The sequence below is a fragment of the Hyla sarda genome, chromosome 1 (genome assembly GCF_029499605.1).
Source record: "Hyla sarda isolate aHylSar1 chromosome 1, aHylSar1.hap1, whole genome shotgun sequence".
Classification (NCBI taxonomy): Eukaryota; Metazoa; Chordata; class Amphibia; order Anura; family Hylidae; genus Hyla; species Hyla sarda.
Window position 1 is genome coordinate 83323762 of NC_079189.1, and position 18176 is coordinate 83341937.

Genomic DNA, 18176 nt, shown 5'->3' on the forward strand with positions numbered 1-18176 from the left:
ATCTTCCAGATCTTGCTTTAACTTCCACTGTTCCTGATGACTGACATTTCTTAATTACATTCCAAACAGAGGATATTGACATCTGAAAATGTTTTGCTATCTTCTTATAGCCTTCTCCAGCTATGTGAGCGTCAACTATGTTCAGTTTCAGATTTATAGACAACTGTTTAGAAGAACCCATGGTGCTGATTGTTGGTGCAAGGTCAGATGAGTCTGGGCATTTAAAACCTTTGAGATTGACATCACCTGGTCTTCCCAGATGATGATTGAGAACAATCCATGACACTGGCAGGTCTCAGCTTTGCAAAGGGGGCAGTGCATGTTATTAATTTTGCAGGGTGCCCAAACTTTTGCAGATGCCATTTTTTTGTTTTCTGTTGTTTTGAAAGTGTAAATGGAAGTAAAATCTAACTTTTGTTGACATATTATAAGAATGTCTAATCTGTAATTTGATGCCTTTTGGAGATTTTTCCATCTTTCCTTGGCTTCTTTATGCACAGTAACACAAATTTTCACCTGGGGTGCCCAAACTTTTGATCCCCACTGTATATGGAATTAAAATCTTTCTCGTTTGGCTTACAGTAGCAGAAGAAAAAGCAGACAGCCCAGCAGAACCCACTTCACCTACCGCAGGTCGCGGTGTCTTTTCAGCTTTAACTAATGCTGTACAGAACACAGTAAGTTATGTCTTGGACCTTATGGCAGATAATATTACCTCCATTCTATATGAAGGATCATGCTCTCTGATGATCAGGAAGATGTCATGTTTATGCAGTTTGCTATTTCTGAAATTCTTACAAGTGCTTTCTGCCACTATGATAAAGTGTATGTATAAGGGCTCGTTGTATTTTATTGCGAGATAGCAGCGTGTTTCCCGCTGCAAGTTGCAATCAGGGTGACAGATTTTAGGCAACAGAATTTCCTCTGTGGAAAATCTGCAGCAAACACTATTGAACACCAGCCCCAGTAATGTCTAGAAAAATTATGTTATAACAAAATAGCAGTTGAAAGGGGCTTTACATGACTTTATAATTGATAGCATATGCTTGCTATAGTCTATTAAAGGAGTTATCCAGGAAAAAACTTTTTTTATATCAACTGGCTCCAGAAAGTTAAACAGATATGTAAATTAGTTCTATTAAAAAAATCTTAATCCTTTCAGGGCTTATGAGCTGCTGAAGTTGAGTTGTTCTTTTCTGTCTAAGTGCTCTCTGATGACACCTGTCTCAGGAACTGTCCAGAGTAGAAGCAAATCCCCATAGCAAACCTCTTCTACTCTGTGCAGTTCCCGAGACAAGCAGAGATGTCAGCAGAGAGCACTGTTGCCAGACAGAAAAGAACAACTCAACTTCAGCAGCTGATAATTATTGGAAGGATTAAGATTTTTTAATAGAAGTAATTTACAAATCTGTTTAACTTTCTGGAGCCAGTTGATATATAAAAAATATTTTTTTCCTGGAATACCCCTTTAATATATGATGCCAGAGCTTGATCCCTTCTGGCCATACATTTAAAAAAAAATCCTGAAAAAAACAATTTTAAGTTCAATTTAATGAATACATAACAACTGCCTCATCCCACTACCACTAGGGGAGCTTATGATGTGTCGCTCTGTCTTTTATAATTATGTTGCTGTCATAAAAACAACTTTTGACATGTTGCTCAGATGTTTCAAAAGTTGCTGATCGCACCGCTTGTATCTCCTAGACAGCAATGCGTTTCTGAGAGGATCCGTCCAAAGAATGCTCATGTGCACACGTTCTTTCGGAGGATCTGCTCAGAAGTGCATGGCCATCTATAGGGATGGCAATGCAGTCTGCACAGTCCTAGTAACCCTGTCCTAGTACCCTAGTCCTAGTACCCCTGTAATCTCTGGTGGAAATTTCGTCTGAAGATTCTGGGGTGTGGACCCAGCTGAACACCCTTAGTGCATGCAGCCAGAATTTTATAGTTTGAATCAATCAATGGGGCATGTTAACTGTTGCAAATGTGTAAAAAAAAAAAAATAAAAAAATAAATTTAAAAAATTTAAAAAAAATTTTTTTTAAATGTATTTCTATTTGTGCAAAGAAAACACTTGCATCACATTTATAATATTTAGACACTTTTTGTGGCTCATTACATCACACTTCTGCCATATACAAATTGCACATTTTAGTACAAAGTTTAAAGTTGCAAATTTTACCATCATTTTACATTTTTTGTCAGAAAAAAAAAATTCTCCAATAATTATATTAGAAAATATATTGGCTCTGTCAATATGGTTGATGTCCACATTAAAAAAAAATTGCTGAAATTCAGATATCAAGGTGCAGACAGAATTAATAAATAAAAATGATAACATATAAAAGCCATTGATAAAGGGTGACCTCTCCAAAACACATCTGGCATTATCCACCCTACTACTTTGACCAGTATTGCCACCTTTCTGCATTTAGCTACCTTTGAGTCCATCCCTCGCGCTGCAGTCTTCCCAAACCGGGACCACCGCCGTGTGTTTGAGCTCCTCAAGCTCTAACTGCCGCAGGAGGATGCCTGGATCATTAGTGCCAGCACTATCTCAGCTGCCCCACTTCTGTCACCTCGAGGCGGACGCCGATCCGTGCCAGCGGGCAGCAGAGAAAGCCAGTACTTCCACATTGCACTTACAACCAGCACAATCTAGCGAAATCCATTGTTAGCAACTAGAGATGAGTGAATCGAATATGACAAATCCGAATTAGTTGTGAATTTAATGAAAAATTCAATTCACAATGAATGTGAATATCACCGCGATTCTAACGCGCGAATCGTTTCATTAAACTCCATTTAGTGCAGTCCAGACTCCAGGGCATCTAAAATGGCGGATCCACATGTGAGGACAAGTAAGGAACTCTGGGAAGGCGGGAACAACGATAGGGGGGATGACCCTAAATCACATACAGGATGCAGCCTATCAGCAGCCAGTCACCCCTGTGAGGTCACAGCCCTATATAAACGGCAGCCATATTCCGGCTAGTCACTTCATCCATTCACTGCAGAAAGGTAGGACTGTCAGTGCTTTATGTGTTAGACAGAAAAGCTTTTTCCAGCAGCGTTTCACCTCCTAGTCACGTCAGCGTTCTAATGCGTTTTTCACTGAAAATAATTTTTACTGCAGCCATTAACCTCCCAGTCACATTCTACAGCATTGTATTACAGAGAGAGCTGGGTGTTGCCTCATACATTTCAACTGGCTGGCTCTGCTCAAGAAACCTTAGCAGAGGAATCATTTTTAACCTCTACTCTGTGTCTTTGTTCCACAACAAATGGTCTGCTGGTTATACTAGTTTGTATACAGTATGATACCCAGCAGTCCATTCCAAATAATCTTTGAGAGAGTGCACTTTTGCGTTTAACACACACTGATGTGTACTGCTGGTGTTGTGCAAAAATATGTTTTTTAAGCATACTGTAGCACATTTATCGTCCCTCTTTGTTCCACAACAAATGGTCTGCTGGTTATACTATGTCTGAACACTGTATAATACATATTCAGCAGTCCATTCCTAATAGTCTGTGAGAGAGTTCAATTTTGGGTTTAGTACACAGTGACTGTGTGCTACAGCATTGTTGTGTACTGCTGGTGTTGTGCAAAAATACATTTTTTAAGTGTACTGTAGCACATTTTTCTTCCCTTTATAAGTGCATACCACATATCTACATCTAAGTAGGGTACTATTTTCTACCTGTTAATCTGTCAAGGGCCTAGATACTGTGAAAGGACAGCCAAAAGTACACACCTGCTGCTGTTCTAGACAAATACTGTTTTATATATGCACTAAGTATGTCAGGCAGAGAAGTGCCAGGACGTGCTCAGAGGAATGTCAGAGGCCTAAATTCATCAGGCGTAGGAGGCAGAGGTCGCAGCAGACTAGGGACAAGTGGCAGCAGGAGTGGCAGCGAGAGGCCTGATCTCCCGATATCAGCTAGCGGTCGTGTCTCGACCAGCAACCCTTCTTCCGTCATCGATTAGTTAACATGGTCATCCACTTCATCACAAGTGACATCTGACACCCCCAGTCAACAGTCGGTGGGTTCCTCAGACACAACCCTCAGTTGGCATGGCCTGGGAGCAGTCTCCCATTTCCTCTGCTGTTCCCTCCCCTACTATTCAGTGAGGATGATCTAATAGGCAACAGTCAGCAGCTACTGCCCAGCCAAAATGAGGAGGAGACATCCGCCGCTTCCTCCACTAGGCGGACAAGTAGTTATGAGGAGAGTGGCGTAGGAGGTGGTGTTGCCAGCGTTCAGGGTCCTGAAGCAGATACTGTTGAGGAACCTGAGGAGGACATCAGTGATGTGCAGACACTTGATGATGATGAAGCCGATCGCAATTGGGAGACTGGTGCAGAAGGGGTTTCATCATAATCAGGAGAAAAGGGTTGCAGGTTGCCCTTGAGGCAGCAGCTGAGCCAGCAAGGTGGTAGCATGGTGGCAGAAGTGGAAATTCTGGAGCCAAACGTGACCGGGTGAGACCACCTGCTTTGCGGCAGCCTACCTTCCCGGGAGGTAGTGGAACAGGGGTTCCTGGAGAAGGCGGCAGTAGCAGTCAATTAGTGCAGACTGTTGGTGGGAAAATCAGCTACTCGGCAGTGTGGCAATTTTTCATCAAGCATCTGGAGGAGGTTAACATGGCCACATTCAAGATGTGTTGGCAGAAGGTGAAGCGTGGCCAGGGTCCCAATGTTGCCACCATGGCCCTTCGTCAACATATGCTGCACCACCATAAAGTGGCCTGGGAGAACCGTGGCTCCGATGTAGTGGTCCAGCCTGCTGCATCACTCAGTGGCATGCCGCTCCCTCTTTCAGCGAGCCAAGAATCCACCACCTCAGCCGAAGGTAGCTGTGTGTCATACCCTCATTCTGTCGCTCCAGATGCTCCTGCTCCTCCTACTTTTAGTCAGTCATTCCACCAACAATTCATCGGCGAAGCCATGTCCAAGAGACAACAGTATGCGCCCACTCATCCAATGGCGCAGGAGCTGAATGTGCTGGTGTCCAAGTTGCTGGTGCTGCAGTACCTCCCTTTACAAGTGGTGGACTCTGCAACTTTCAGAGAACTGGCTTGTGCAGAGCCAGGGTGGAGAGTGCCAAGCTGTCATTTCTTTCCAAAGAAGGCAGTACCAGCCCTGCACAATTTTGTGGAAAAGGTGAGCCAGTCCTTGAGCTTGTCGGTGTGTACCAAAGTGCATGGCTGTGCCGACGTCTGGAGCTGTAACTATGGTCAGGGACAATACATGTCCTTTACGGCCCACTGGGTGAATGTGGTTCCTGCACAGCCACAACACCAACTTGGATAGGTCACGCCGCTTCCTCCTCCACGCTCTCAGGCTGTTGGTCCTGTTACAGTGTGTGACTCCGCTTCCTCATCCTCCACCGTGTCCTCAGACTTTACTGGACAGACAAGTCTCAGTGTCCCTTCAGCATACCATGTGTGCAGGGCACGGCGGTGCCACACTGTTCTTCACATGGTTTGCCTTGGCGAAGGGAGTCACATGGGAGGAACTGCTAAGAGTCATTCGTAAAGAAATCAGAGCATGGCTTACTCCATGAAAACTGGAAATGGGAGTCATGGTGACTGACAACGGGAAGAACATCTCGTCTGCGAAAAGGAAGGCTGAGCCATGCGCCCTGCATGGCACACGTGTTCAATCTGGTTGTCAATTGGTTCCTGAAGTGTTCCCCCCCATTTGGAAGGGATCCTAACAATGGGAAGGAAACTTTGCATGCACTTCAGCCACTCGTAAACCGCAAAGCACATCCTCCTTGAGCTGCAGCATCACAATGTTATCCCCCAACATAGTCTGATTTGCGATGTTGCCACATGTTGGAATTCCACCCTCCATATGTTGGACCGACTATACGAACAGAGAAAAGCCATCACTGATTTCTTGATAATCAAAGCAGATAGGATTCCCCTGTGTAACTTTAATGTCAACCAGTGGCCGCTCATACGTGACACCTGCTGTTTGCTCAGGCCCTTTGAGGAAGCCACATTATTAGTCAGTCGCCAGGATTACGGGATGAACGACGTCATTCCAGTGCTTCATTTCCTACAACATGTGTTGGAAACGGTGGCTGGTCAGGGCAATGGAGACGTGGCGCCTACATCTCACGGCCACATGAGCCCTGTGGGGGCTGAACTGGAGGAGGAGGAGGGGGAGGGGCACAGTGGAGCACAGTTTAGACTTCACCAAATGGGCGTTTTTTCTTGTCATCTGACAGGAGAGGAGGAGCAGGAGCAGCCAGAGGAGCTAGAGGGTTATGAGGAAGGCGAGACAGAGGACCAAGACACACCATGGCAGTATGCAGTGGAGATGGAGGCTGGGAGTCCCTCTGAGTCCCTTGCATAAATGGCACGATGCATGTTCACTTGCTTTATAGTGACCGCCGAATTGTCACCATTCTGCAGTGGGGTGACTTCTGGCTCTCCACCTTATTGGATCCTCACTACCGCCACGAAATGGGGGCCTTTTTTACACCCACTGAGAGGGAGGACAAACTGACCTACTACAGAAACATCCTACGTAGTCAGTTGGCCGTTGCCTAATTGGCGCCATCGTCCATCTGTCCGACTCGGGGGGCCCTCTGCGCTCACCTTCCACTGCCATGGCTGCTGGGAAGGGATGGGGTGCCAGGAGCAGTACCAGCTCCATCAGCTGAAGCCTGAGTCTACAGTCGCTTATGAGTACCTTTCTTCACCCACATAGTGAAGAAACTCATCAGCAGCAGGTAGACCTGGAGTAGCGCCTGAATCAGCAGGTCGTGGCATACCTTGACATGCCCATGCCAACATACCTTTCAAGACCTGCTGGACTTCTGGGCAGCCAAACTGGATTTGTGGCCGTAACTAGCAGAGTTTGCCCTGGAAAAGCTGTCCTTTCCGGCCAGTAGTGTGCCATCAGAGCGGGTGTTTAGTGCGGCGGGGGCCATAGTCCCCCCAAGGAGAACTCGTCTGTCCATGAAAAATGTGGAGAGACTGACCTTTGTGAAGATGAATCAGGTATGGATCAGCCAGGATTTCCACCCACCAATGCCTGAGTAGATTGACCATGGTGCCACACCAACACTTATATGGATAGTGCCATACAGATTTAAGACGCTACTCCCCAGTTACAAACATTCCTCCGCCTTAGACCTTTTTTCACCCACCTTTTGTCACTGGGTACTGGTATTGCCACCCACCGCACCATTCTGTCAACGGGTCACTTTTAGGACACCTGATGCTGCTGCCGCCACGTCCAGGCTGTCTCATTCAGCCACTATATGGTCTCCTCATGCTGCCGCCAACTCCAGGCTGTGTCATTCAGCCACTATATGGTCTACTCATCTGCCGCCAACTCCAAGCTGTGCCATTCAGCCTCTATATGCTCTCCTCATGCTTCTGCCACCTCCACGCTGTGTCATTCAGCCACTTTATGGTCTCCTCATGCTGCCGCCAACTCCAGGCTGTGCCATTCAGCCCCTATATGGTCTCCTCATGCTGCCGCCACCTCCATGCTGTGTCATTCAGCCACTATATGTTCTCCTCATGCTGCCGCCAACTCCAGGCTGTGTCATTCAGCCTCTATATGGTCTCCTCATGCTTCTCCCACCTCCACGCTGTGTCATTCAGCCACTATATGCTCTCCTCATGCTGCCGCCGAACCCAATTTCTTTAGGAAAATTTGACGAATCCGCTGAATCAAATTTTTTAAAAATTCACTCGTTTCTACTAGCAACGATCCCCAATATCGTTGATTCTCACCAACGACCCCCGCTGACCTTCTGGAACCACAGGTATTACATTCCCTAGGCCAGGAGCTACTCGTGTAGTGCTGTGGGAACCCACAGCATGGGCACCAATTTTATATCTCAGCAATATTTCTGTTACTAAGACTTATTCTTTGGATCTATGACCTAGGTACAATCCAAGTCTGTTACTATGGAGATATTCATTATACAACCTTATTAGTCACACTGCCTACATTAATTCTTATGCAATTCTAATTGAGACTAACTGACTTTGTCCAGCAAGGTGGCATTTCACACTGTTCAATTATTTCTACTACCTTATATGTTGTGACCAATTTTATCGTTCTATTGCGCGCATATATATATATGGGCCCTGCTCGGATTCCAGCTTTTGATTATATGTTTTTATATGATTTTTATCATTCATTAAAAAAACATGTGATAATACAGAAAACAGCTAAATCCTAATCTTTTATATTTTATATGTTAGAATTAATAAATGAAAACTATAAATTAAAACTATGTCTGTCTTTGTATAGACACAAATGTTATCTATTTTAGTGTGTAGCCACTCAATCTCTTTATATTTGATGTCTACATTAGTTAACTGCAATCACCTTTAATAAGTCAGGCATTGTTAGACAAGGAAGATTTCCATGTAGAATGGATAATGTGCTCTGTTGATGACCTGTTCAGCTGTATAGCTAGTTCTGTGTATAGTTCTGCAGGCATTAAGTCACAGTAAATCTCAGGCATTTTCTTTGATCCCTAAGTACTCCTTTAATCTTCCATGTGTACATCTATTATTTTGTTAAACTAATGCCTACATATATATATATATATATATATATATATATATATATATATATATATATATAACTTAACTGTTCTACGCATTCTCTAGGGTAAATCTGTATTGAGTGGTGGCCTTGATGCCTTGGAATTTATTGGAAAAAAGACAATGAATGTCCTGGCCGAAAGTGACCCAGGATTTAAGAAAACTAAGACTCTTATGGAGAAGACAGCATCTTTATCTCAGGTAATAGCACAAGAGCTGTAGAAAACATATGTGGGATTGCTTTTCAACCCTAAAGGCTGTAAAAAGGACTGTGTAGTGAGACCAGAGTGATGTATCTTCTTGTTTTAAAGGAGGTGTCTGCTTTAGACAACCTCTTATCATGTTCTTTATCTAATGGAGTGAGCTTATAGATGATGATGTCCTACATCAAGGATATCCCTATTAGCTACAGCTAAAAGTGACTGACTGTAAAGATCAGCATGATGGGGTCCCACAGTTCGACTTTGGGCCACTTCCGAGGGGGTTGTCTAAGTTATCCACACGCTACTGCACACTTCCTTGACCTATAACTAGAAATCCCAACGGGTCTCAGGAGTGATCAAAAATGTTGACAGATATGACAGATATGGACAACAACATTGCTGTTTAAAGCAGATAAAAGTATTTTTAAAGGTTTTTTTTTCCTACAAAGGGGCTTTGTCACATAGGTAATGAGTGTCTGATTGGTGGGGGCCGACTGCTGGGACCCAAACAGAGGCATAACTTGTACCTTCTGGGCCCCGAGGCAGAATCTGCAACAGGGCCCCATGTGCAAATTATAATACTGGTCTCTTATGGGGCAGATGTGCTTTGGGGCCCCCTTAGGCACCAAGGCCACGGTGCGAATGATACCTCTGCATCCCCTATTGCTATGCCCCGGGACCCAAGTGATCACAAAGACAGAGACCCCCCTTTTTCAATAGAGAGGAGGGCAGACATGCACAATTAAACTCTATGTGCCAGGTAAAGAAGGTTTGCATTCATTACTGATATCTTCTTTCCCCAGTCTCCCACTGGAGACACCAATATTTATATATGGAAGATGTCAAACATGTCATTGTTTTGCTTGTGCAGATGTTAAGGGAAGCCAAAGAAAAAGAGAAGCGGAGGCTAGCAGAGCAAGTGTCAGATGAGAGGACAGCACACTATGGCATGTTATTTGATGAGTACCAGGGACTGTCCCATCTGGAAGCTTTGGAAATTCTCTCCAATGAAAGTGAGACCAAGGTAATGTGCATGGGAGATTGGACTACTGATATGTGACCTTATACGATTTCACAACTGAACGTCATTATATACATATTATTATTATACATGATATAAAACAATCCCTGCAGGTCCAAGCTTATTTATCATCCCTGGGAGATGAAACATTGGAAACCTTAAAAGCAGATCTTATTGCGATCAAGGATATTTTTCTACTGAAGGATTTTGACAGCGAACAAGAAAGCGACACTAAAGGTATGTCAATTGTGTAGGTCTAAATCACCTAAGAACTTCTATGAATAAAAAATAAAAAAACAGATGTATGGTAGCGAAATGAGGAACAAATCCAACCCTATTAGTCTTTTCACTATGTTCAGTTGCCGAGAATTTGGTGTAAACAGTCACTATAATGTCTCACATAACCATTTATGACATTTTAAATGCCTCATAGTCTGCATACTTTCTCTTTGCTCACCAAATATGGAGAAGATACCATAAGACATAGCCTAGGGCAGATTTTCTTACTAAAATAGGTTAAAATGATGCAACAAAAATATTTAATTGCTGTCAAAACATAAAATATAACCCAACATTTCTTTTACCTGTCTTCTACCATGAATAATATTGCCCACAGCTATAAGTTTTTTATGTGCTACCTATTTAGCTGTTTTGGACACCATTGAAGGAATTTATATAACACATCTTTTGCTTTCCATGCACCTTACATAGAGAAGCATAGAGAATTAGTGCCCTTTGCACAAGCTGAAATCTATGCCAGCTATGAACTGCATGGATTCTGCTATAGTTTACACCAGTTTTCTGATGTAATTATCGCCTATCCTGTCCTCAACTTTGGCTGAGGTCGTTTTTACCTTCACCAGCCGTCGAGCAATTTTAAAGGGGTACTCCGCTGCCTGTGTTGTTTTTTGACCATGTTCCCTTGTTTCTCCTAGCTATGTGTTAGCCTGTGTTTGGTTTTATTATTGCTGAGGGTTTAGTGAGAATCCCACCTTTATTTTTGGCCGGATGTTGGGTAGTTGTTTAGACCTCTTTATTGGCGACCACTTTTTTTTTTTGGCCTGTCCTCCATATTGCGCTCGTGACGTGGTTTTCCTGGTTTTTGACGTGCATTGCGCCGTCCCACCGTGTGATTAATTCTGCTCTGCCCCTTCCTGAATATTCATTTGTTAATACACTTATCTCCTCCTTTCTTTTGCCCATCACTACCTTCTCAACCAATAAGGTAGTTGCTGTGACGCAGGCGCGCGTCTGCAGCTCAGTGTCTTTTCTTCCTGTGTAGTTAGGTTGGCCTGAGTGTTCTCGCCGCGATCCTGCAGATGCGATTGGTTTAGTTTGCGCATGCGCACACCATATTCCTCGGCTTCATGACAGTACATTACTGCCGGTAGGTGCGCACACAATAGCAGGAGGATGACACAGCCTTAACAATCCCTAATTGGCCCACGCCTCACAGACTTCAGTGCTAGCATGTTGGACTGCAATTAACCTGTTGAATGGCAGAACCAGAGGGAAAAAAGGGAGGCGTCGCTAAGGATATTGAAATAAGCAAAGGAGGCAAGGTTACACAAATGTAGAAGGGTGTATAGTGGGCGGAGTAAGAGAAACAAAGGGCAGAAAACAACAAGCAAAGGGGCAGATTTTACAAAGACACCACGACCACAAAGACTACTGGGAAATGTAGTTCCAAAAGGAAAAGAGACAGGAAGTCACAGAAGAAAGCACAAACGTGCATAACACAATGGGGAAGCTACACAGCAGTGTGTACAGCCAAGGTCACAACGGAAGGATAAGGTAAGCTACAATACAGAAACACACTTGGGGCACAAAAAACACTGGCCCAGCAGAGTACCCCTTTAATGATCCAATAAAAGTTATGCTTTATCAAGGATGAGTGCTTATGATCCTATCTTTCTTCACATTATTGTTTGAAGTTTGCTTCAGTTTGTACATAATGCACCCCTGAAAGTCCTTTTCTTCCCCTTCTGTCTCCACAACAGCACCCCTGAGATTAATTTAAATTAAATTGGGACAGGGAAAAACAATGAGAGGTTCAATTCCCCACCCCTTCCTGTCCACACCACTGTTTTTTCCTGTCCCTGTCAGGGAAGGAGTACTGAGAGATGCGGGGGACTAGGTCTCCTGCGGAAAAGGAGAGAATTTACCGGGGCCTGGTAGTTCTACCATAGCACCTCCTGTCATTGTTCTTCCATCGGTCAAGTTTGCTTCTACTGGGTTTCAACAATTCACCTGGGCAGAGGGGTCTTTTCTTGAGATTTTACACTACACTACACTAAATTAATGGCTAGGTTTTGGGGTCTCCTATTGGGTTTCAGGGCCACCTGGTCCCTCTGCCACAATTCCTTAAAGGGGGTACTCCGCCCCTAGACATCTTATCCCCTTTCCAAAGTATAGGGGATAAGATGTCTGATTGCTGGGGTCCCCCCGGGATCTCGGCTGCAGCACCCCTCTGTCATTACTGCACAGAGCAAACTCGCTCTGTGCGTAATGACGGGCGATAAAGGGGCCGTAGCATCGTGACATCACGGCTCCGCCCCTCGTGACATCATGGTCCACCCCCTCAATAAAAGTCTATGGGAGGGGGCGTGGCGGCCATAACTCCCCCTACCATAAACTTGCAATAAGGGGGTGGGCCGTGACATCACGAGGGGAGGAGCCGTGACATCACAATGCTACGGCCCCTGTATCGCCCGTCATTACGCACAGGGCAAGTTTGCTCTGTGCAGTAATGACAGAGGGGTGCTGCAGCCGAGATCCCGGGGGTCCCCAGCAGCGGGACCCCCGCGATCAGACATCTTATCCCCTATCCTTTGGATATGGGATAAGATGTCTAGGGCGGAGTACCCCTTTAAAGGTACAGAGCATAAATTAACACATAGCATGACACAGCAAAAAATTTTCCTAATGACAGTGCCCATTTAAATGAAAGTGTTAGATTGCAATTTGTATCTGATAAATATTTTGGCTTTTCATGACAATAGTAAATTCCCTCTATTGATCTCTACAGGAGAAGAGACTGAAGAGTTCACACATATGCTTACTGAACTACTATTTGAGCTGCATGTTGCCGCTACCCCTGACAAGCTCAGTAAGGTAAGTGGTTGGTACAGGAGATAGAACTTTATTTGTCAGAAACTACTTTAGCAGCCACTCACCTCTGTATAACAAGAGATCCTGACATCAGACTTTGACCTGATTGGCTGAGAGGCGTCACACGCTCACAAATGTTGTAGGCTTGACCACGTTATGCCCTATGACCAATCAAGCCAGGACATGATATATATAGCTTATAATATTGTATCAGTAATATACCAATCTATTCCCATTGACAAAATAAAAATAATGCACACAGATAGAAGTTCCGGTTGTTGCCAAACTCTGCACACAGTTACTGTATGTGTTACAGGTGTGTACTGTGTGTGGTACTGTACCTCTTGGGGAGAATGTTCACAGCTAGACATGCCTCGCCAACGCACTTAAAGACATTTTGACACCGTTGACAGACAATGAATGCATCATTGGACTGAGAGAAGCAGGATGGTTGTTTCAACAAATTTCCCGTCATATAGGCTGTTCTGACCAAGCTGATAGGACGTGTTGGGAGCAGTGGTTAAGAAAGGGCACACAGAGAACAGGTTTGAGGTGGCCCAGACAGACCGCCCATAGAGAGTATAGTTTGATCCACTGACAAGCATGAACAGCTCCCACAGTTCCCTTGTCTACCATCCAGACCAGGGGTCAAGTCCTGGAAAAAAAAAGTGTGGGAACTCACCCAAGATTTCCACTCAAGGGATGGTCCTGCAGGTCTCTTGCTAATGGGAATGGTGTTCCTGCTATGGAAAAAGTGCAGGAACTGAGTTCCCACACATTCCTGTAGAACTTGAGCCCTGATTCAGATACAAGTGGCTCTGGCATTACACAACTCTGTCTCTCCGTAGACCATTTCTAGGTGCTTAGCAAAAGTAAGTTTGGTGTAACAGCACCCACTGTGTCCTGCCGTTGACAGTAAGCCAATGTCACCTTTGTTTAAACCTGGACTGCTACGGACTGGGACTGTATTGTCTTTCCCACATTTCACATCTTCAGAAGCCACATAATTGTGGTCTTTCCTCTACAACACATTTAGGCTATGAAGAAGGCTCATGACTGGTTGTCAGCTGAGAACCTATACTCAGAAGAACAGCAAGAAAAACTAACCATAAATGTTCAGGAGGTGACAGAAGTCACAAAAGACAATCCAGTGGAGGCCAGTGAAGAAGAAGGCAAAGCTGAGACTAATAAAAAGCTCAGCTCTGAAGTAAGTTTATCATATACCTCAATAAATTTTTCTAATTTTCCTTATTTCCTTAATTAAATAATATGAATATATTATAATAATTATTATATTCATCATAATAATTATGAAAAACATATATAGAAAGCTAAAATCAGTTTAGTTTTTAGAGGAAATATTTTTTTGTGTGCTAATTATGCCCCTTTCGGACTGTTTTGGGATATTTGGAAGAATGGTTGTCCAGAGATAAATAGGTAGGCACAACTGTGAGTGCTGTGTGATACCAACAGTAAAGCATCTTAAGAAACATGTGTTGGGTGGCTTTTCATCCAAGGGAGTTGGTCTCCAGCATGATGAAGCACCATGTCATAAGGCAAAGGTAATATCTAAGTGGATTGGTGAACAAAACATTGAAATTTTAGGTCCATGGCCAGGTATCACCCCACATCTTAATCACATTGAGAACATGTGGTCAATCCTCCAAAAGCAAGTGAATAAAATTGTGATAATTGGGATGGATTAAGTGCCAAGTTGAGGGGAGTGAAGCGTGCAGCTTGCTGCTTCATCCAGCTTTTTATAGAGATTGTGGGCGTCTCAGCACTGAGACCCTGACTGATCAAAACATTTGACATCTGCATGACATAAGCCTATGAAGCCTGTTACCTGCAATGAGACAGACTAAGCAGCGGGCCAGGGAGGGAAGTGTGATACTTTATGCTTCTCCTGGCTATATCTAGAGATTGAGGGGGTCCGACCAATCATGTCAAAAGTTTTTTATTTAAATGGCAGTATCGCTTTAAGTGTTCAGGTAAACTCACAAGTTCACACATGTTGTTTTGACTCAGATTTACTGGGCAACCAACGGATAAATTACGTTTTCTGTCCTATAATAGTCATGTTGTGCGTCAGTTGTATTTTCTGGGATCCTTGTATCACTATGGAACCCAATGATCTAAATTTGTCTCCGTGGAACTGTTGGGGGTCCAGGTGTAGCTGATGCTAAAACACTTATTACACATGAATATATTTATCAAACAACATAGAAATGATACTGATTTGTTACTCATTTCTTTCAGGATATATACATGAAATCTGTTGAAAGTCTGGCAGAAATTACAGCCCGATGCATTGAGCAACTACATAAGGTGGCAGAGCTGATACTTCATGGACAAGATGTGGAAAAACCAGTCAAAGACCAAGCTACTGTCCTAGCCAAGTGAGTATACAAATCTACCAATATACTTTATGTGATAGAACATAATTTAGTCAGATCATAGGAAATAAATGAATGCAACCATTACATTAAGCAGCCATGATATAGCAAGTTCATGGAAGGGTTGCAGTTGACACTTAGGTGTATTGGACCACTATATACTTTGTTGATCAAAAGGGACAAAAGTGGAGGATACCCATATCTGCTCCGTAGGTTCTAGCATCCTTTCAGTTAGTGATTTCTTTGTAAGTCTACAGCAGATTATACAGTAACTGAAAACACATTGCAGTAGTTTGTGGTTGGTGAGACATGTCCTAAAGAGGACCATTTATCTCCAGATCATTATCAGATCCAACTTATTTTAGTAGCATCTGCTTATTTGTATGACCAACAAAGATATTAGGATAAATAGAAAACCTGAGCACTCTGCTAATGATTCCAAACTAAGGACGTTTATGTAATGTGCCGAAAACATTTTAGATATGCATAGTAAGAGTAGTAGTCTTTGTAAAATGTTTCCGCCCTCCTGGGCCTTGTTCATTGTCACATGCGTGGTATAGGCTGTTATTGATGCAAATGGCACTTGACCTCCAGCACTATATGCACCTACACCAGCCTGCCACACATGCTTTCTGTGACAGTAAACAAGCCCCAGGAGGGCTGCCAGGTTTTGCAGAGTACCGTACTTTGGTTTTATATTTACCCTACTGATGTGGGCTATCACCACTCCTTATATAACCCCTCCACACACCCCTAAAAATGTCATCAAATTTAGCTGGATCTACAGATATGTTTCTTATGTCTCTAGCCAGCTATAGAGTACAGCCACATGTGATATTAACAATGCAAATATTTTGAGCCACTGCCTGAGCCACTTTGATAAATTGAGGGCATTCTTGGACTACCTAGACAGAATTAGACAATTTAAGTATATTTGCCGTGCCAGCTACACAAATGACCAATTGTTGCTCATTTTTGCACATAACTGCTGATTTTTGAGCAAGGGGCGTGCAGGTGGGATGGAGGAGGCTGGAAGTGGGGTTCGGGCATACATTGAGGGAGCATGCCACCTTACATGCTACTTTCAGGCCAACTTGCGACACTGAAAGCTCCCAGCTGGTTCATATTTCAGGAGCAGGAGCTTTACTAACGCGTGGCATACAAAAATTAGTAATTCCCCCTCTATTTTATTTAAAAATCCACACTTGCAGGTTTTGCTTTGAATTTTGATTTTCCAATTGATATCAATGTTAAAAATCTGCAGTAGATCTGCAACATTTCCAACTCAAAAATTGGTGTGCCCTGGGGTTGAAATCTATACCACCAGTCAATTTACACAATGTTGTAGATTCCATACTGCATGGGGCTAAGATTTTTTAAACCTTATAAGCGTCGCTGCTATTGTAAATTGTAAAGGCTGTGGATTTTCTGAATAGAAGCTTCATGCAGAAGATCTCCAGTGTTTCTTCTAAGTGTGGCCCATTTCAAAAGGCTATGGATACCTTTTGAATGTTTTTATTATTATTATTATTATTGCTTTGTACTTATTAGGGTACAAAAAAAACATTTACCGTTCAGGTCTTTAATAAAATGTTGCTTAGTTTTTCCTCTGCAGCGTGCACATTTTCACATACAGTACAGGCTGCTGTGTCCTGTTCTCAAGTTAAATCTGCCAGATGAATATTAACCTTTCATCCAATCCTTAATCATAATTAAAGATAATTTAGGAGAGGCATAAAAGGGGCTGGAGACTAAGCCTATCGGGCAGCTCTGCTGATGGATTTCACTGAGGGCACACAGCAGCCTGCACTGTATGTGCAAATGTGTAGGCTGCAGAGGAGAAACTGTTTTTTACACCGTGAAGTATAAAAGCAAGAATTTTAATTTAAAAAAATGCATGATATTTTTATTAAATTTTTTTACAACTTTCCTTCGGGGAAAAAAAACATGTGAAACTAGAAATAAACATTTGATAGGTGAAAGTGCATGTTTTTCAAGTTAAGAGAAACAGCTAATTTGTAAAATATATTTTCTGTAGGAGGAGAACCCAGGATCTGACAGGTAAAATGTCAAGCCGGGGGAATTCTGACCACAAAGCTGTTATATTGGAGGGCACAATTGTACAACTGTATTGATTTTTATTTATTTATTTTTTTCATTTGTTTTTCTTTTTGTTTGGGAAATAATTATAACACACATCTTCGGTTTTAACATTTTAGGCTAACCAGTGCTATGTGTAAGGAAGTATGTTCCCTGTCAAAAAGCTTTTCTGGTTCTCTAACCTCCGCTGGGGTAAGTATATTGTGTAGTATTTCAATATACATATTAGTCCATGTACCTTTTACACATGATGATTTTCTCTACTTTTATTATTACATCTGTACTATGGATGATACATACTGAAAACTAATCAATTGTATTTGCTTAACAGAGCAAGCTGAAGGCAGAAGTATTAAACCCAATGGTCAACAGTATACTACTAGAGGTATATAGTCTACCTTTATTCCACTAACTGCAATTCTATAGAAAAAATGTAACTTAGTAAAAAGGTTTTTCCTATCTATAACAAGTATCAGCTATCTAGAAGATGGGTTCCTGCTGTTAGATAGCATGGAGATCAACTAATAGAACCCTATTGATCGCCAGTAGGGAGGAGCTCAGTGAATAGAAAAGGGGGAGATTGTAACATTTTGTACCTCTACTGTGGATTAGTGGTAAATGTTACTACAGGGAAAGCCTCTTTAACATATACTGTAAGCTGTTACATTGACCTATACTGTATATACACTGGTATAATACTTATTTCTTCTCCATAGTCCATTAATATGGTGGTTTCTGCATTAGGAGTAATT

General features: G+C 42.9%; 1 protein-coding gene across 9 annotated transcripts in view; it reads left to right on the top strand.

Annotated features, from left to right (window-relative positions):
• FAM114A1 (family with sequence similarity 114 member A1) overlaps positions 1-18176 on the top strand; it is a 43027-nt gene that overhangs the window by 22321 nt on the left and 2530 nt on the right. For 8 of the 9 annotated variants that reach the window (XM_056556771.1, XM_056556781.1, XM_056556762.1 and 5 more), the window contains exons 5-13: positions 583-677; positions 8660-8794; positions 9668-9820; positions 9931-10054; positions 12846-12931; positions 13965-14135; positions 15188-15327; positions 17544-17616; positions 17756-17809. In XM_056556771.1, coding sequence (XP_056412746.1) covers positions 583-677; positions 8660-8794; positions 9668-9820; positions 9931-10054; positions 12846-12931; positions 13965-14135; positions 15188-15327; positions 17544-17616; positions 17756-17809 — 1031 coding nt within the window. The remainder of the gene's footprint in view (positions 1-582; positions 678-8659; positions 8795-9667; positions 9821-9930; positions 10055-12845; positions 12932-13964; positions 14136-15187; positions 15328-17543; positions 17617-17755; positions 17810-18176) is intronic. The other variant, XM_056556726.1, reaches the window with a different exon arrangement.